The sequence below is a fragment of the Oncorhynchus tshawytscha genome, linkage group LG10 (assembly GCF_018296145.1).
Source record: "Oncorhynchus tshawytscha isolate Ot180627B linkage group LG10, Otsh_v2.0, whole genome shotgun sequence".
In the NCBI taxonomy this organism is placed as follows: Eukaryota; Metazoa; Chordata; class Actinopteri; order Salmoniformes; family Salmonidae; genus Oncorhynchus; species Oncorhynchus tshawytscha.
Genome location: NC_056438.1, coordinates 17,701,320 through 17,721,517, shown reverse-complemented (window position 1 = coordinate 17,721,517; position 20,198 = coordinate 17,701,320). Strand labels below are relative to the sequence as shown.

Genomic DNA, 20,198 nt, shown 5'->3' with positions numbered 1-20,198 from the left:
GCCTGTGGATTACTGAACAAAACGCTCCAACCAAATGGAGGTTTTAGGATATAAAGAGAATCTTTATTGAACAAAACAAACATTTATTGTGTAACTGGGAGTCTCGTGAGTGCAAACATACGAAGATCATCAAAGGTAAGTGATTCATTTTATTGCTTTTCTGACTTTCGTGACCAATCTACTTTGCTGCTAGCTGTTTATAATGTTTTGTCTAGCGGGAGAATTATCCTCAGATAATCGCATGGTTTGCTTTCACCGTAAAGCCTTTTTTAAATCTGACATGCCGGCTGGATTAACAACATGTTAAGCTGTGTTTTGGTGTTTTGCACTTGTGATTTCATGAAAATGAAATATCTTTAGTAATTGAATTTGCAATTCACTGGATGTTGATGAAAATGATCCCACTAAAGGGATCTTAGCGGCAAGAGGTTTTTAAGATCAAATCAAATCAAATGTTATTTATCACATGCACCAAATACAAATTAAATGATTGCTTAGGAGCCCTTCCCAACAATGCAGAGTTTACACAAGAATATATACAGGGAGTACCAGTACCAGATCAATGTGCAGGGGTATTTGAGCTAGATATGAATGCAGGGTAAAGTGACAAGGCATCAGGACAGATAATAACAAGAGTAGAAACAAAGACCAGAGTAGCAGCAGCAAATTATGAGTATAAAAATGTGTGTGTACAGTATATGTGTGTTTGTGTGTGTATTGTGTATGTATGGGTGTTTGTGTTTTGTCGGTATGTGTGTGTGTGTGTTATGTGTGTGTGTGTGTGTGTGTAAACAGTATATATGAATGTGTGTGGATAGGGTTTGTATATATAGTCTAGTGAGTGTGTATATGGTTGGTAAATATAGTCTAGTGTCGTGTCTTTGGCATCATTAAAGTGAAGACTTATTATATAAAATCAATTATCTGTAATTATTATTACGTGATTAAACTAATCATGTAAATGTTAACCAGGAAGTCAGGCACCAAGGAAAATCTTCAGATTACAAAGTTATAATTTTCCTAATTTAAATTTTCAGATATCTTAATATCTGACCAATTAGTCTTCTAATTAATGAATCATTCTTTACCTCACGTTAGTCTAAATTCCAAACGTTGAAAGTTGTTCGTTATCTGCACGAACCCAGTCTTTGCTATGAATCATCCATACATCAATTGTCTAAATCATTTATTTATTTACTAACTAACTAATCACAGAAATGCACAAACAACAATATATGGTTACAAGGAAATGATAAGGGAAGTGGGTGTGGACTGAGAAGGCCGGGAAAGATAAGAGACACTACACCGTTGATAATTATAATAATTGAAATGCTAATCCTTTGCACATGAACTCCCACTCATTCGGGAATAATTGCAATCAATATACTGTATAGTCTAGTGAGTGTGTATATGGTTTGTATATATAGTCTGGTGAGTGTGTATATGGTTTGTATATTTAGTCTGGTGAGTGTACTTGGGGTCAGTGCAAGATATAGTCAGTGCAGATAGTTTGGGTACCATTCTTTGACTATTTAGCAGAATCCATGGAGTTGTCCTAGTCTTACTAAAATACACACTATGAAAGTTTATTCACTTCTGGAATAAGTGTGTGAACAACTCCCCATCTTGTAACACTTAATGTCAAGACTTTCAGTTCCCTTTCCTACACACTGTGGCTTGTGTGTCAGTCAAAGGAATGGAAAGATCACGAGTTACAACAGAACACAGAGACTGTAGAAGGGAGACTAGTCTCTCTTTGTCTAGTAGTCAGAGAACCACAGTCTAGAACCAGAACCAGAGCCTAGCTGGGTTGTGATGTGGACCCAAGGGGAAGACACCAACGCTGCAGGTGAGACTAACTTTGAATTACTCAATATACATAATATTTAAGGGTTTTGTGTATTTTTTATTGAGATAGTACAGTGAACAGGAGACAGGAAAGGTAGGAGAGACTGCGAGTCAGAAGGGCAGTGGGTCGGAGTTGAACCCATGTCGACTATGGTAGCCTAGGCTGTTTAAGGACCAAACAGGCCACAATGTCTCAGTATTGTTGAGAAAGCCTCAAGGACTCAGATTCTTTACCTCAGTTTTTGTCTTTCCAGCGTAGGCAGTTTTAGTAGGTCGACATTGTCTGTACTTGGTGGTAAATTCATTTGGTAGTATGTTATTAGTGATGCAACCAGAAGTTTATATGAATCCTGAATAAATATACAGTTGAAGTCGGAAGTTTACATACAGTTAGGGTGGAGTCATTAAAATTAGTTTTTCAACCACTCTACACATTTATTGTTAACAAACTATAGTTTTGGCAAGTTGGTTAGGACATCTACTTTGTGCATGACAATGTATTTTTCCAACAATTTCTTACAGACAGATTATTTCACTTATAATTTACTGTATCACAATTCCAGTGGGTCAGAAGTTTACATACACTAAGTTGACTGCCTTTAAACAGCTTGGAAAATTCCAGAAAATTATGTCATGGCTTTAGAAGGTTCTGATAGGCTAATTGACATCATTTGAGTCAATCGGAGGTGTACCTGTGGATGTATTTCAAGGCCTACCTCCAAACTCAGTGGCTCTTTGCTTGACATCATAGGAAAATAAAAAGAAATCAGCCAAGACCTCAGAAAAAAAATTGGTGACCTCCACAATTCTGGTTTATCCATGGGAGCAATTTCCAAACACCTGAAGGTACCACGTTCATCTGTACAAACAATAGTATGCAAGTATAAACACCATGGGACCACGCAGCCGTTATACCACTCAGGAAGGAGACGCGTACTGTCTCCTAGAGATTGAAGATGATGGAGGAAACGGGTACAAAAGTATATTTATCCACAGTAAAACAAATCCTATATTGACATAACCTGAAAAGCCGCTCAGCAAGGAAGAAGCCACTGCTCCAAAACCGCCATAAAAAAATCCAGACTACGGTTTGCAACTGTACATGGGGACAAAGATCGTACTTTTTGGAGAAATGTCCTCTGGTCTGATGAAACAAAAATAGAACTGTTTGGTCATAATGACCATCGTTATGTTTGGAGGAAAAAAGGGGGAGGATTGCAAGCTGAAGAACAACATCCCAACCGCGAAGCACGGGGGTAGCAGCATGTTGTGGGTGTGCTTTTCTGCAGGAGGGACTAGTGCACTTCACAAAATAGATGGCATCGTGAGGCAGGAAAATTATGTGGAAAAATTGAAGCAACATCTCATGACATCAGTCAGGAAGTTAAAGCTTGGTTGCAAATGGGGTCTTCCAAATGGACAATGACCCCAAGCATACTTCCAAAGTTGTGGCAAAATGGCTTAAGAACAACAAGTCAAGGTATTGGAGTGGCCATCACAAAGCCCTGACCTCAATCCTATAGAACATTTGTGGACAGAACTGAAAAAGCGTGTGGAGCAAGGAGGCCTACAAACCTGACTCAGTTACACCAGCTCTGTCAGGAGGAATGGGCCAGAATTCACCCAACTTATTGTGGGAAGCCTGTGGAAGGCTACCTGAAACGTTTGACCCAAGTAAAACAATTTAAAGACAATCCTACCAAATACTAATTGAGTGTATGTCAACTTCTGACCCACTGGGAATGTGATGAAAGAAATAAAAGGAAAATAAATCATTCTCTCTACTATTATTCTGACAATTCCTATTCTTAAAATAAAGTGGTGATCCTAACTGACTTAAGACAGGGAATTTTTCCTGGGATTAAATGTCAGGAATGGTGTTTAAATGTATTTGGCTAAGGTGTATATAAACTTCTGACTTCAACTGTATGCATTTTTACTGTGTGTGTGCTCCTATCTGTATGTGTGTGTGTGTGCATATGTGTCTGTGTGTGTATACTGAGTTTGAGTGTTTATGGTCTCCTACTCTTCTACATGTACCACTCAGCTGGCCCTAGAGATAGATGAGAGAGAGGGCATACTGAATGAATCATTTTGATTCTGGTCATTTCAATTAGGTTCTGATCACGTTGAAATAACCACACCAGTCTCTCTGCAAAAAAATGCTACAGCATCCCTCAATTGTGAAATGATTTACTGTGATATGAAACATTGGACATGACTTGTACCTTATTTATTTTCCACATCCCTCCATAAAGCTGTCTTTGAGTAGAGAATGTAAATAATCAAACCCTTGTTCATTATTCTGTGTAGTTGAGGGAATGGCACGGCTCAGATCCATATTGAAAGTGAGACTTTCAGAATCACTTCCTGTATTCTCACCTCAGAATAGATTACCACAGTATGAGTAATACTACCCATAAAACCTAGCGGACAAACAGAAAAATGGTCCCAATAATTTTTCCACCATTCATTTTTCCCATAGGGGATTTTTAGAAACACTTAAAATAAGGGCTGTAACATGGTGTGACATTTTCATAACGTATATAATATAATGTAAATCTCTCTAGGATAAGGTGACTGTAATCAATATATTAATATGGAGAACATAAAGATCTACAAATGCAATGATGATCTGGACGAGACTGCCAAATCGAGGAAAATGTAATAATATCTGGATTAAGTATCCAATATTAGCTTAATGTATTCATTAATACATTTGCAACATTTCTTTAAAAAATGACAATTCAAAGAACTGTCCTGTGCAAGTTTTCACTTGACACAAAAACTGTTAGCAAAGGTGTCAGCTGGAGATTACGTGCAGGAGTTTGCAGGGATTTGTAGTCTTGCATGATGTCTACTTTGATGCTAATTAGCATTTTAGAATCTGAGAGTAAATAGAGCTGAATATTTTGATAAAAGTCACCTTGTTATCAAAATGTCACGTCAGGGTAAGCCTACATAAAACACAGCCCTTATTTGAAGTGTTTCTAAAATGAATGGTGGAAAAATAAGTGTAACCATTTCCCTGTTTGACCGCTAGGTTTTATGGGTATTATGACACCTCCACTGTGGGGCTCTATAGGATTAGGAAAACCTGACTCGTTAGGATTTGTTGCCGTGTTCACATCATGTCAGAAACTCAGAAATGTTCGACTTGCTTACTTATTGTAGAAAGATAATACCCGAGTTTCCCACTTGGGAAGTATCAGAATCAACCAATAGGAAGCTCTATTCAAATCATTTATGTTCATTTTAACTCAGAGGTCCTGAGTTTCCGACATGACGAGAACTCTTCATTAATGTCTTTCTTCCTCATTTATTAACCACTTATTTGTGATTAATATCGGGAAGAAGAGCCATAAGTTGCAATAACTGTACATTTTGATAAATGAAAGTATTTTGTTATATTTTCACAGCCTCTGGTGGAGAAAGCAGTTGCTCCTCTGAAGATGAAGGAGACATTCAGGTATATTTAGTAACATCTGGGAGACTCTATGGTTTCTCTGTTGGATAGAGACAAATCATCCCATGTTAAATCCATGGACATAGCTTAAGACTTGTATATTTAGTTCTTATATACCGGTAGCCTAAACAGATGATGAGAGAGTATGTCAGAGACTAGTCTGTGTGTATATGTGTATATTTGTTTGGTCTGTCCTGTAGTGTGAGATTCTGGAGAAGCAGAGGGATGAAGCCAATCAGAAGCTATCTGAGATGGAGGAAGGTGAGCTGCACCAATCAATATCCTTATAGTGTATGCAGAAAGTATTTAATTTTTCCACATTTTGTTACGCTACAGCCTTATTCTAAAATTGATTAAATTAATGTTTTTCGGACCTCCCGGGTGGCTGTGCCACCAGACTCTGGGTTTGCACCCAGGTTCTGTCGCAGCCGGCCGTGACCGGGAGGTCCATGGGGCGACTGACAATTGGCCTCGCGTCGTCCGGGTTAGGGAGTGTTTGGCCGGTAGGGATATCCTTGTTTCATCGCGCACTAGCGACTCCTGTGGTGGGCTGGGTGCAGTGCACGCTAACCAGGTCGCCAGGTGCACTGTGTTTCCTCTGACACATTGGTGCGGCTGGCTTCTGGGTTGGATGCGCGCTGAAGCAGTGCGGCTTGGTTGGGTTGTGCTTCGGAGGACGCATGGCTTTCGACCTTCGTCTCTCCCGAGCCCGCTACGGCAGTTGTAGCGATGAGACAAGATAGTAACTAATTGGATACCATGAAATTGGGGAGGGAAAAAAAAAATTCTTCATCAATCTCCACACAATAACCCGTAATGACAAAGCAAAAACAGATTATTAGGAATTTTAGCAAATGTATTAGAAATTAAAAACAGATTTTTTTTTTTTTACATAAGTATTCAGACCCTTTGCTATGAGACTCGAAATTGAGCTCAATTGCATCTGGTTCCATTGATCATCCTTGAGATGTTTCTACAACTTGATTGGAGTCCACCTGTGGTAAATTCAATTGATTGGACAATAATTGGAAGAGCACACACCTGTCTATATAAGTTCCCACAGTTGACAGTGCATGTCAGAGCAAAAATCAAGCCATGAGGTCGAAGAATTGTCCGTAGAGGTCCGAGACAGTATTGTGTCGAGGCACAAATCTGGGGAAGTGTACTAAAAACTGTCTGCAACATTGAAGGTCCCCAAGCACAGTGGCCTACATCATTCTTAAGTGGAAGAAGTTTAGAACCACTAAGACTCTTCCTAGAGCTGACTGCCTGGCTAAACTGAGCGAACAGGGGAGAAGGGCCTTGGTCAGGGAGGTGACCAAGATCCCAATGGTCAGAGCTCCAGAGTTCCTCTGTGGAGATGGGACAACCTTCCAGAAAGAATACCATCTCTGCAGCACTCCACCAATCAGGCCTTTATGGTAGAGTGGCCAGACGGAAGCATCTACTCAGTAAAAGGCACACGACAGCCCGCTTGGAGTTTGCCAAAAGGCACCTAAAGCACTCTCAGACCATGAGAACCCAGAGTCTCTGGTCTGATGAAAACAAGATTAAACTATTTGGCCTGAATGCCAAGCGTCACGTCTGTAGGAAACCTGCCACCATCCCTACGGTGATGTATCGTGGTGGCAGCATCATGCTAGTCAGGATTGAGGGAAAGATGAAAGGAGCAAAGTACTAAGAAATCCTTGATGAACACCTGCTCTAGAGCACTCAGGAACTCAGACTGGGTTGAAGGTTCCCCTTCCAGCAGGACAACAACCCTAAGCACACAACCAAGACAATGTGGGAGTGGCTTCGGGACAAGTCTCTGAATGTCCTTGAGTGGCCCAGCCAGCGCCCCTACTTGAACCCGATCGAACATCTCTGGAGAGACCTGAAAATAGCTGTGCAGCGACACTCCCCATACAACCTGACAGAGCTTGACAGGGTCTGCAGAGAAGAATGGGAGAAACTCCCCAAATACAGGTGTACCTAACATGTAGTGTCATACCCAAGAAGAATCGAGGCTGTAATCACTGCCAAAGGTGCTTCAACACAGTACTGAGTAAAGGCTCTGAATACTTATCTAAATGTGATATTTCAGTTTTTTTATACATTTGCAAGAATGTCTAAACCTGTTTTTGCTTCGTCATTATGGGTTAGTGTGTAGATATTCTCTGTCTCACCCCACTATCTATTTCTCTTTCCCTGTCTTTCTCTTCCCTCTATCTCATCTCTCCTCAGTGTCCTCTCAGCTGTTGAAGGAGATGGAAGTTCTGGAGATGCAGTTCCAGATTGAACGCTCCTGCAGGGAGAGTGCAGAGGCCCTGGCTGTCAAGGTGGGGTGCTTTATGGGTACTGTAGTTCAACTCCATTGAGTGTCTCGGTGACGTCATTGACTTAACAAGTCTGTGTTCCACTTGGGTGTGTAGGTTTTGTGCCAGCCCAGTAGTAACAAACACATCACCTAATCAAGAACTCAATGATTCGTTGAGTCATTATTGGGCTGGAACAAAAGCCTGCATACCCTGTGGAACACTGAAACAATGCTCTAAACAGATCTCTTCTCATTGAACACAAAGGTGACCAAAGACAACAAGGTTCTGAAGAGGAAGAGCCAGGCTCTGTTGCCATTCATCCCAGAGCTTCCTGAAAACCTGGAGGCTGACCTTGGGGTCGATCCCGACCCTGATGGGGACAGCGGGGAGGATGCTGTGCTGCAAGGACAGGCCCAGATAAGAGGTATAGAGACTTACACTATAACCACACGGAACTCATTCTGTATCCTTTATGAACATGAGTGACAGATAAAAGTTATGGAATTGAGATTTGAGAGGATTGTTTTTGTACTTTTACTCGACCGATCGGGAAAATGTTAAGATACCTTCTCATCTTCCTGTCTCTCTCCTTCCCTCTCTTTCATCTCTCCTTTTGTTCCATCCTGCCTGGCCAGAACTGCAGGCCTCGGTGGACCAGCTGTTGGGGGAGAAGCTGCGGCTGTGTGAGCAGGTGGAGGCCCTGAGGGCAGAGCAGAACCAGCTCAAAGAACAGGTATCTAGCACTGACGGACAGACTCTAGACGTGTGTGAACTGCGTATAAGTATTTATGGTCTCCTACTCTTCTACATGTCCTACTCAGCTGGCCCTAGAGATTGATGAGAGAGAGGCCATACTGAAGAAAGTCTCCAAACAGAACAAGACCATGAATAAGATGAAGAGAGGTGAGACCCCACTCTGACACATCAGTGTTCCTCATGATATACACTCTATTCACCTCATACCAATGTCCTGTTCAATGTTTTACGTGTGTGTGCATGTCCATAGTGTCCCAGCTTGTGACAGAGGAGTTCACAGAGATCAGTCAGAAACTGGAGCTGGAGGAGGGCCTCAGACAGCACGCAGAAGTCTTCGCCCACCAGGTAAGCAACGCTGCGTGTGTTTGTGTGCATGTGCATGCGTTCGTAGGTGTGTACATACAGTATGTGTGTGTTTATGTTTCTGAAAGTGTGTGTGCTGCTCAAAGTAGAGGAGAGCTTGACTGCGTCACGACATGTCTTTGTGAGAGGTATTGACAAGTTGTAAGCACTGAGCTGTCTGTCCAAACAACTAGCACACAGCTCATACCACACAAGACTTCTTCACAGTCCCCAAGTCCAGAACACAGGCTAGGGGACGCATAGTACTATGTAGAGCCATGACTACATGGAACTCTCTTCCACATCAAGTAACTCAGATCAAGTGGTCAAATCGAGATAAAAAAAACAGATACAACTACACCTTAAAGAACAACGCGGACTGTGAAGAGACGCACACGTACTCTACACACAGGTACATTGTAATATTGTTGTATGATGGTATTATACATGTTGTATTGTATATAGATATGTAGTGGCGTAATAATGTTACATTTTGTACGTTTTGTGTGTGTAATGTAGGTGCCTTTAATGTGTTTGGACCCCAGGAAGAGTAGCTGCTGCCTTGGTAACAGCTAATGGGGACCCCTAATAAATACAATACACAATTTCTAGGTGGCAGGGAAGGGTATTCACCCCTCTCTCTAGGTCTTAACACAAGGAGACAAGGAGCAGCAGTGGCTTCGACCAGGGCCCTGGGGCAGTTCTAGTGAATGGAGGAGTAATGGACAGGAGGGGGAGGTGGTACTTCTTCACTTCCTCATTCAGACAGGGGCCATATTGTGGGACAGGAGAGGGTTGGGGAGAGAGGGGATCCCCATTCATTCTGCATTCATACCAAGAGGACAAATCAGGCAGTGAAATACAAAGAGGTGTGAGAAGGGAGGGATGGGCTTGCTGATGATCACTTTGTAAAGGAGAAATGCACACACTCAAACACAGCTCCCTTTTTCCCAGCTGGTCATGTTGTAACAAAGGTGGCGGTAGAAAATTAGCGTCTCAGAGGACAACAAAAGTAGCCTCCCCTCTCAGAGCCCCCTCTGCTTCATAATTAGCACCCATCACGGCGGCAGTTTGAGAATGGGGACTATAACACATCCCCGTCTTTAGCTTGACACTTTACATTGAATACGGTCAATTGTCGCCTTTGTGCGCACTGTTCGCTATTTACCAGATGGGCACATAATGGGACGCCTCGCATGGGTCCTTACCTGTGAAAAGGACCCCTACTGTTCTGACACAACCACACAACTCAGCCTCCTTTACTCTCAATGCTCTGCAAAGGCTCCTCTGTTTGATGCTGGTCCTGTGTGTGTGTGTGTGTACGTGTTGTGTGGACACCAGCAGCCCTTGGCTTGTCAAACATTAGCGTTTCCTAATTGATGCCCTAGCTGTGTGAAAATGCCTTGTGCTATGGGGACTTTAGAGTGCTTACATCAGGGTAATTTGGACCAAATGTAATGATGTGTAGCCTAACACACAGATGGCTGCTTTCACTACACCCTCGCTGTGTTTGAACTTATGGAAGCCAGAAGTGAAAGTGACTCACTGACTTTTCAATTCCTAAACTCTCTTCCTGACTGTGACCCTTTGGTTAAAGCTAGTTTCACTATATATGTGACCATTCCCAGCTATATATTACAGGTTTATAGAGATTCTCATGCATGAGCCTCCACACAGTCAATGCATTTACGATAGTCACTGAAGTTATCAAATAGGTTTGCTCCATTTATCAGCAATGGATGAATAGCTTTTTTAAGGGGAGCTTAGCATAACTGTTGTATAATATCAATTATAAACCAGTTGGTTTGAGCCTTGAATACTGATTGGCTAAAATGGTGGTATATCAGACCGTATACCATGGGTATGAAAAACCATTTATTTTTACTCTTCTAATTATTTTGTTCCGATATTATTGATTGATTGAGTGGTCGATGGATTGATTTATTAATTTGTGGATTGATTGATTGATTGACTGACTGGCAGGTGTTGGTGAAGCAGAAGCAAACCCAGAGGCAGAGCATGGTGTTGCAGCAGAGTTCAGAGACAAGTATGCAGCTACAACAGGCTTTGGAACAGGTGGCCCACATCAACAGTACCTTACAGGACATACAGCTCTACTACCGAAACCAGGTAGGGAGGGGGAGGTGTGTGTTTGGGAGTGAGAAACACAGAGAGAGAGTGAGAGTGAGTAAGAGAATCGACGGGTTAGTTGACAACGTTCTGAAAATAATGAGCGTGCGCATCTATAGGGCACAAGTCAGTGTGTTGTGATTCTGGGCGGTCAAATAATTAGCAACAATGATAAGAAGCTGCCATGTGGGGAATTGTTTCAGCTCGTTTTATCTTGTTATTGATACAATTTTGTTTTGAGCTGTTTTGACTTTGTCACGTCTATGCTAATATGGCTAGAATTCGCTAGCTAGCTAACCAATAACTGTAACAATGTATTTGAGACACAAGTGCTCATCATGCCAATGTATTTATGTTTTCAATAAACATTTGTAGAGATAATATACACTGATGGTATAAAACATTAAGAACACCTTCCTAATTTTCAGTTGCATTGAGTTTGCCCTCAGAACAGCCTCAATTCATCAGGGCATGGACTCAACAAGTCATCAAAAGCATTTCATAGGGATGCTGGCCCATGTTGACTCTAATGCTTCCCACGGTTGTGTCAAGTTGGCTGGATGTCCTTTGGGTGGTGGACCAGTCTTGATACACACTGTTGAGTGTGAGAAATCCATCAGTGTTGCAGTTCTTGATACAAACTGGTGCGCCTCGTACCTACTACCATACCCCATTCAAAAGGCACTTCAATCTTTTGTCTTGCCCACCTGAATGGCCCGCATCCACAATCCATGTCTGAAGGCTTAAAAATCCTTCAAACAGTCTCCTCCCCTGATTGACGTGGATTTAACAAGTGACATCAATAAGGGATCCTAGCTTTCACCTGGTCAGTCTTTGTCATGGAAAGAGCAGGTGTTCTTAATGTTTTGTACACTCAGCTAACCCCACTTGGTTTGCTCCACGGCTGCGCATGCACCGGCTTTGTTGCTAAACAACCCACCCGTCTAGAAGTTCCATTTAAATGTGGAAGTCTAATTTCGAGCGTATATTATGTCTCTCCTGTCTATCTATCCATATCTGTGTTAATGACGATCACAGGTGAAGCAGACCCAGTGTGCTCTGGAGGAGAGCAGTGTTCTGTCTGAGCTGCAGATTGTCAGAGGCCAGCTGGAGAGCAGTGAGAAGGAGAGGAGGGCCATGGAGACCCATCTAAGGGAGGCGCAGATCACTGCCGCCCACCTCCAGGGAGAAGGTAGCTACCACGTCTGTGATTTAATGGCTGCGTTTACACAGACAGCCCAATTCTGATCTGATTGGTCAAAATACCAATTGGTGGAGGAATTCAGAGAATTGGGCTGCCTGTGTAAACTCAGCCTTACATATATATTTTGTGCTAAAATCTTAAGTCTATATGTGTGTACCCTGATTTAAAATCAGTATAAATAATCAATTACTATTTAATTGTTTTTCTTTGCCCCATTTTCACTCTTCAAACAAATGCTGTTTTTAAAATAATAAAATATGACACACTGTTGTGGTTGGTGGTACTTTGTCTTCCTTTTAGTGAAACATCTCCAGGATAGGCTGAAAGACCAGGTTTCCAAAGCTGACCAACCAGTGGAGGACAACTCAACCACTGCTGCTCCTCCTCCTCCTCCTCCTCCCCCTCCCCCTCCTCCCCCCTCCCCCTCCTCCCCTCCCCTGCCCCCAACTCCCTCCAGCACTGTTGTTGAGTAGGTTCTATACTATATTGTTCTCTCTTCAAATATAAATACATGACTACATAATCACTATATTAGCAGGTAGCGGTATCCATAATCACTATATTAGCAGGTAGCGGTATCCATAATCACTATATTAGCAGGTAGCGGTATCCATAATCACTATATTAGCAGGTAGCGGTATCCATAATCACTATATTAGCAGGTAGCGGTATCCATAATCACTATATTAGCAGGTAGCGGTATCCATAATCACTATATTAGCAGGTAGCGGTATCCATAATCACTATATTAGCAGGTAGCGGTATCCATAATCACTATATTAGCAGTTAGAGATAGAGGTATCCTATTCCAAACAATTTAAACTTATTGGCAACTTTACATTGAAAATGTGAGCTTTTTGACCTTTGTTAAATAAAAGTGATGGTGGTACCCAGAGGTAAGGCAGAATCTGGTAAATGTTAGTGAAAACTCCTTCTGTTCAACTTCCTGTTCTTCCGGTCTAGTCAACTTGTCGTCCTGCGCAACAAGAGGAAGGAGTCCGTCAACAACACTGATAAGAATAGTGAGTGTTCTTACCCTGGTATGAATACACATGACTTACTGATTTATTTAACCTTTATTTATCCAGGGAATCCCAATCGAGACCAGGGTCTTTATGTCCAATGCTGCCGTGTCACTTCAATCAACAATCCAGCTTAAACAGATTAAATTAGTCCACTTGTCTCCTCTCTCCACCAGAGCCAGATCCTTCTGTGGACATGAAGACCCGAGCGGTGGATGAGATGATGGAGAGGATAAAGAAAGGCATCGTCCTGAGACCCACCCTGAGACCACAGGTAAGGCGAGCTGGTGCATGTATCAATTGATTTATCAATCAGTCAGTCATGCTATCTATCTACTTGTTAGAGACAATTACAGTGGTCCAACATCTGACTGCTTCTCTCCTATCTCAGCCTGGATCAGAAGATGACAGTGCCTGGAGGGTGAGAATTTTCATGCCTTTCCTATTATAATAGTGTTATAAAGATTATTTATTTAGTATTAAAATTCTAATCCTGTATTAATTTATCAAATCACAGGACCATAGGAGTGAGAAGAGAAAGTCAGCCGTGCTGGATCTAAAAGGAATGCTGGTAAGATGGGATCAATACGAAATGTCTAAAATGACGCATTTTCTGTTTTACTAGTGAGTCTATGGGTCAATGAGATTAATATTGTACTATGGAGGCTTTGAGAAGTCAAACCCTGCTTGGTTTACTGTACTTTCTATTCTTTTCATTGACATGATTGGTTTACCCTCCTCACCTATCCTGATTGGTTGACCTATCCTATCCCAGGACACCATGAATCGCCCAGGCCACAGGAGGGCGGGGTCACGGAAGAGGATAAGCCGAAACGTAGGGGAGGCGGAGCTACATCTGGTGCTACTGAGGAGGAGGCGGGCCATGGGGGATGGACAGGACACCCCCGGACCCTCCCCAACCCCCTCCCCAGCCCCTCCCACCACCAAAATCCAAGGTGCAGCATCTCCATCCTTTGTATTGGGGAATAGGGGATAGTCAGTCAGTTTCTTTTTCAAAGTTTTGCAGGGGTCCTCTCTGGTTGTTTTGCTCACTTGGACTAAATTGATGGTATTACATTGAAAGATGGTCTGGTCTTTAATGGAGCGAACAAGAAGAGGAAGATTGAAAGAGATAACAAACGAGGGGCCAGGAGGACAAATCATTAACCCACATAGTGATGTCTTTCACTTACCTACAGTAATATTTTAGCATACTTTTAAATGTACCATATGTCGTGCCCCTCAGGTCCCCAGCCGGGTGGCCCAGCAGCAGGTGCCCTTCTCTGCGCAGGAGAGCGTGGCAGCACCCCTGTGCTCAGGAGGCTCCAGCAGAACAGAGAGAAGAGGAACTCTCGTATCAGATCATCAGAACTGATCATCTGCCAGGAGGAGATCTAAGCCTTGGGGAAAGGGATGATTAGTGTTAGGATACTGTTCCACAGCGTTTTCCAAACCTCTCCTGGAGTACCCCCAGCCAGTCAACTGATTTGATGTATTCCAAGCACAGCTGACGTAAATGTCATCTTACCTTTAATCAACAAACCCCTCATTAGTTAAATCAGCTGGCTAGCTTTGGAATACATCAAATGTGTGGACTAGCTAGGGGTACTGAAGGAGAGGTTTTGGGAACACTGTTGTAACACAATCATATTGATGCACTGTATATTTTAATATATAGATTTATATGGTTAGTGCTGAGCGATTAGGGCTTTTTGAGGTCAGTTCGGTTTCTAAAAAAAGAATCACATCTTCAATTTGGGTTTAGCATTTAAAATATGTTTACAATAAATTAATTATGTTGGTTGAATGCTGTAACAAAACAGAATAAATCAAATGATGGTAGTGATGTCTCATTACTATCACTTATAAGGATATAATCTCATTTATTCACATTACTTTACTTTAAATTAAAAATGTGTTATGTTTATTACATTCTCGTTTTCAGTATGCGTGTCTTTGCTTTTATGGGTTCAAAGAATCCAAGGATTAACACAGTGGACTACATACACCGAGTGTACAAAACATTAGGAATACCTTCCAATAATGGGGTTACAGTTCAAGATTAACATATGGCATTAATTGGCATTGCTTCTGACTCTTTCCAATTAATTTTGTAGCCTGACAAATGAGAATATGATGCAATACAATTAAATAATCATTTTTTTCTCCTCCATGGACAACCCTAATTTCTGGAACTGTTCTTATCACTGTCACAAGAGGCTCTAAAACTATGGCAACTAGGCAAGGGGAAAGCGAGCAGCCCTGCCTTGTGCCTCGAGAAAGACTAAAAAAGGAGACATAATTCCATTCATAAGTACTGTTGCTTTAGGATTGGAATAAAGAACCCCTATTCACGTCCAAAAGCACATTTTCATAGTCGAGAGTGGGTTTTTCTCTTAAGAACCCTATCAAATGCCTTAGAATCTAAGGAGACCGCAGCGGTAGGAACCATATTTGAGCGGTTTAACCACATGAAGTTTTAGAGCCTCATATTAGTAGTTGAGGTCCTGTTCTTAATAAATCCTGCTTGGGCACTATGATATTAGGAAGTGTTCTCTCTAAGCGTATCTCAAGGGTCTTGAATCTTACAATCCACATTGAGGCTGTTAGCTCAGGTTCCCAGGCTCTGTCGTCTCTCTGTTATACTACAGTCTAGATCCTCTACCTGGCTATCTGGTAGTCTACGTAATTCTATACCAGACAAAAAGTATCCATATCTATGGGACTCGCTGAACAGGAGGATGTATATATATATAGTAATAAAAATGTTGAAACACACATCTTTGGATGAGGTCACCATCTAATCAAATCAAGTTTATTTGTCACGTGCGCCGAATACAACAGGTGTAAACCTTACAGTGAAACGCTTACTTACAGGCTCTAACCAATGGTGCCAAAAAATAGGTGTGTGTGTGTGTGTGTGTGTGTGTGTGTGTGTGTGTGTGTGTGTGTGTGTAGGTAAGTAAAGAAATAAAACAACAGTAGAAAGACATTTGAAAAAAGAGTAGCAAGGCTACATACAGACACCTGTTAGTCAGGCTTATTGAGGTAGTATGTACATATAGGTATCGTGAAAGTGACTGTGCATATATGATGAACAGAGAGTAGCAGAAGCGTAAAAAGAGGGGTTGACGGGTGGTGGGCACAATGCAGATAGCCCGGTCAGCCAATGTGTGGGAGCACTGGTTGGTAGGTAGTATGTACATGAATGTATAGTTAAAGTGACTAAGCATATAAGATAAACAGAGAGTAGCAGCAGCGTAAAAGAGGGGTGGGGGCACACAATGCAAATAGTCCGGGAAACCATTGGTTACCTGTTCAGGAGTCTTATGGCTTGGGGGTACAAACTGTTGAGAGGCCTTGTTGTCCTAGACTTGGCACTCTGGTATCGCTTGCCATGCGGTAGAGAGAACAGTCTATGACTGGGGTGGCTGGGGTCTTTGACAATTTTTAGGGCCTTCCTCTGACACCACCTGGTGTAGAGGTCCTGGATGGCAGGCAGCTTAGCCCCAGTGATGTACTGGGCCGTACGCTCTACCCTCTGAAGTGCCTTGCGGTCGGAGGACGAGCAATTGCCGTACCAGGCAGTGATGCAACCGGTCAGGATTCTCTCGACATTGCAGCTGTAGAACCTTTTGAGGATCTCAGGACCCATGCCAAATCTTTTAGTTTCCTGAGGGGGAATAGGCTTTGTCGTGCCCTCTTCAAGACTGTCTTGGTGTGTTTGGACCAATCTAGTTTGTTGTTGATGTGGACACCAAGGAATTTGAAGCTCTCAACTGGCTCCACTACAGCCCCATCGATGAGTATGGGGTCATGCTTGGTCCTCCTTTTCCAGTAGTCCACAATCATCTCCTGAGTCTTGGTTACGTTGAGGGATAGGTTGTTATTCTGGCACCACCCGGCCAGGTCTCTGACCTCCTCCCTATAGGCTGTCTCGTCGTTGTCGGTATCAGGCCTACCACTGTTGTGTCGTCAGCAAACTTAATGATGGTGTTGGAGTTGTGCCTGGCCATGCAGTCGTGGGTGAACAGGGAGTACAGGAGGGGACTGAGCACACACCCCTGGGGAGCTCCAGTGTTGAGGATCAGCGTGGCAGATGTGTTGCTACCTATCCTCACCACCTAGGGGCGGCCTGTCAGGAAGTCCAGGATCCAGTTGCAGAGGGAGGTGTTTAGTACCAGGATCCTTAACTTGGTGATGAGCTTTGAGGGTACTATGGTGTTGAACGCTGAGCTGTAGTCAATGAACAGCATTCTCACATAGGTATTCCTTTTGTCCAGGTGGGAAAGGGCAGTGTGGAGTGCAATAGAGATTGCATCATCTGTGGATCTGTTTGGGCGGTATGCAAATTGGAGTGGGTCTAGGGTTTCTGGGATAATGGTGTTGATATGAGCCATTACCAGCCTTTCAAATCACTTCATAGTTACAGACGTGAGTGCTACGGGTCTGTAGTCATTTAGGCAGGTTGCCTTTGTGTTCTTGGGCACAGGGACTATGGTGGTCTGCTTGAAGCATGTTGGTATTACAGACTCAATCAGGAACATGTTGAAAATGTCAGTGAAGACACCTGCCAGTTGGTCAGCACATGCCCAGAGCACACGTCCTGGTAATCCGTCTGGCCCTGCAGCCTTGTGTATGTTGACCTGTTTAAAGGTCTTACTCACGTTCGCTACAGAGAGCGTGATCACACAGTCGTCCGGAACAGCTGATGCTCTCATGCGTGCCTTAGTGTTGCTTGCCTCGAAGCGAGCATAGAAGTGAAATTAGCTCGTCTGGTAGGCTCTTGTCACTGGGCAGCTCGCGGCTCTGCTTCCCTTTGTAGTCTGTAATAGTTTGCAAGCCCTGCCACATCCGACGAGCATCAGAGCCGGTGTATTATGATTCAATCTTAGCCCTGTATTGATGCTTTGCCTGTTTGATGGTTCATCGCAGGGCATAGTGGGATTTCTTGTAAGCTTCCGGGTTAGAGTCCCGCATCTTGAAAGTGGCAGCTCTACCCTTTAGCTCAGTGCGAATGTTGCCTGTAATCCATGGCTTCTGGTTGGGGTATGTACATACAGTCACTGTGGGGACGACGTCCTCAATGCACTTATTGATGAAGCCAAATCAAATCAAATCAAATCAAAAATTTGTCACATACACATGGTTAGCAGATGTTAATGCGAGTGTAGCGAAATGCTTGTGCTTCTAGTTCCGACAATGCAGTAATAACGAACAAGTAATCTAACTAACAATTCCAAAAAAACTACTGTCTTATACACAGTGTAAGGGGATAAAGAATATGTACATAAGGATATATGAATGAGTGATGGTACAGAGCAGCATAGGCAAGATACAGTAGATGATATCGAGTACAGTATATACATATGAGATGAGTATGTAAACCAAGTGGCGTAGTTAAAGTGGCTAGTGATACATGTATTACATAAGGATGCAGTCGATGATATAGAGTACAGTATCTACGTATGCATATGAGATGAATAATGTAGGGTAAGTAACATTATATAAGGTAGCATTGTTTAAAGTGGCTAGTGATATATTTACATCATTTCCCATCAATTCCCATGATTAAAGTGGCTGGAGTAGAGTCAGTGTCATTGACAGTGTGTTGGCAGTAGCCACTCAATGTTAGTGGTGGCTGTTTAACAGTCTGATGGCCTTGAGATAGAAGCTGTTTTTCAGTCTCTCGGTCCCAGCTTTGATGCACCTGTACTGACCTCGCCTTCTGGATGACAGCGGGGTGAACAGGCAGTGGCTCGGGTGGTTGATGTCCTTGATGATCTTTATGGCCTTCCTGTAGCATCGGGTGGTGTAGGTGTCCTGGAGGGCAGGTAGTTTGCCCCCGGTGATGCGTTGTGCAGACCTCACTACCCTCTGGAGAGCCTTACGGTTGAGGGCGGTGCAGTTGCCATACCAGGCGGTGATACCGCCCGCCAGGATGCTCTCGATTGTGCATCTGTAGAAGTTTGTGAGTGCTTTTGGTGACAAGCCGAATTTCTTCAGCCTCCTGAGGTTGAAGAGGCGCTGCTGCGCCTTCCTCACGATGCTGTCTGTGTGAGTGGACCAATTCAGTTTGTCTGTGATGTGTATTCCGAGGAACTTAAAACTTGCTACCCTCTCCACTACTGTTCCATCGATGTGGATGGGGGTGTTCCCTCTGCTGTTTCCTGAAGTCCACAATCATCTCCTTAGTTTTGTTGACGTTGAGTGTGAGGTTATTTTCCTGACACCACACTCCGAGGGCCCTCACCTCCTCCCTGTAGGCCGTCTCGTCGTTATTGGTAATCAAGCCTACCACTGTTGTGTCGTCCGCAAACTTGATGATTGAGTTGGAGGCGTGCATGGCCACGCAGTCGTGGGTGAACAGGGAGTACAGGAGAGGGCTCAGAACGCACCCTTGTGGGGCCCCAGTGTTGAGGATCAGCGGGGAGGAGATGTTGTTGCCTACCCTCACCACCTGGGGGCGGCCCGTCAGGAAGTCCAGTACCCAGTTGCACAGGGCGGGGTCGAGACCCAGGGTCTCGAGCTTGATGACGAGCTTGGAGGGTACTATGGTGTTGAATGCCGAGCTGTAGTCGATGAACAGCATTCTCACATAGGTATTCCTCTTGTCCAGATGGGTTAGGGCAGTGTGCAGTGTGGTTGAGATTGCATCGTCTGTGGACCTATTTGGGCGGTAAGCAAATTGGAGTGGGTCAAGGGTGTCAGGTAGGGTGGAGGTGATATGGTCCTTGACTAGTCTCTCAAAGCACTTCATGATGACGGATGTGAGTGCTACGGGGCGGTAGTCGTTTAGCTCAGTTACCTTAGCTTTCTTGGGAACAGGAACAATGGTGGCCCTCTTGAAGCATGTGGGAACAGCAGACTGGTATAGGGATTGATTGAATATGTCCGTAAACACACCGGCCAGCTGGTCTGCGCATGCTCTGAGGGCGCGGCTGGGGATGCCGTCTGGGCCTGCAGCCTTGCGAGGGTTAACACGTTTAAATGTCTTACTCACTTCGGCTGCAGTGAAGGAGAGACCGCATGTTTTCGTTGCAGGCCGTGTCAGTGGCACTGTATTGTCCTCAAAGCGGGCAAAAAGTTATTTAGTCTGCCTGGGAGCAAAGACATCCTGGTCCGTGACT

General features: G+C 43.5%; 1 protein-coding gene across 2 annotated transcripts; it reads left to right on the top strand.

The window, feature by feature from the left end:
• The first annotated feature begins 1,704 nt into the window (after positions 1 to 1,704).
• On the top strand, positions 1,705 to 15,000 carry LOC112259892 (shootin-1). Of its 2 annotated transcripts, XM_024434571.2 has the most exons (17): positions 1,705 to 1,849; positions 5,268 to 5,317; positions 5,515 to 5,575; positions 7,541 to 7,635; positions 7,879 to 8,038; positions 8,250 to 8,347; positions 8,436 to 8,517; positions 8,621 to 8,715; positions 10,696 to 10,842; positions 11,881 to 12,034; positions 12,347 to 12,515; positions 13,010 to 13,068; positions 13,245 to 13,342; positions 13,460 to 13,489; positions 13,586 to 13,639; positions 13,844 to 14,024; positions 14,315 to 15,000. In XM_024434571.2, exons 1-17 carry the CDS (start codon positions 1,816 to 1,818, stop codon positions 14,464 to 14,466), a joined length of 1,719 nt encoding a protein of 572 aa, XP_024290339.2. In that variant the 5' UTR covers positions 1,705 to 1,815; the 3' UTR covers positions 14,467 to 15,000. The 2 variants fall into 2 exon arrangements, with proteins under 2 accessions (XP_024290339.2, XP_042184191.1); XM_042328257.1 differs by lacking the exons at positions 12,347 to 12,515; positions 13,010 to 13,068.
• Positions 15,001 to 20,198: the final 5,198 nt, after the last annotated feature.

What these genes read in the sequence shown, in the direction of transcription:
- LOC112259892 (XM_024434571.2), top strand. Translation starts at nt 1,816, where the DNA reads ATGTGGACCCAAGGGGAAGACACCAACGCTGCAG. An exon ending in AAGATGACAGTGCCTGGAGG is followed by an intron (nt 13,490 to 13,585) that starts GTGAGAATTTTC and finishes ATCAAATCACAG; the next exon opens with GACCATAGGAGTGAGAAGAG. An exon ending in TCCCACCACCAAAATCCAAG is followed by an intron (nt 14,025 to 14,314) that starts GTGCAGCATCTC and finishes CGTGCCCCTCAG; the next exon opens with GTCCCCAGCCGGGTGGCCCA.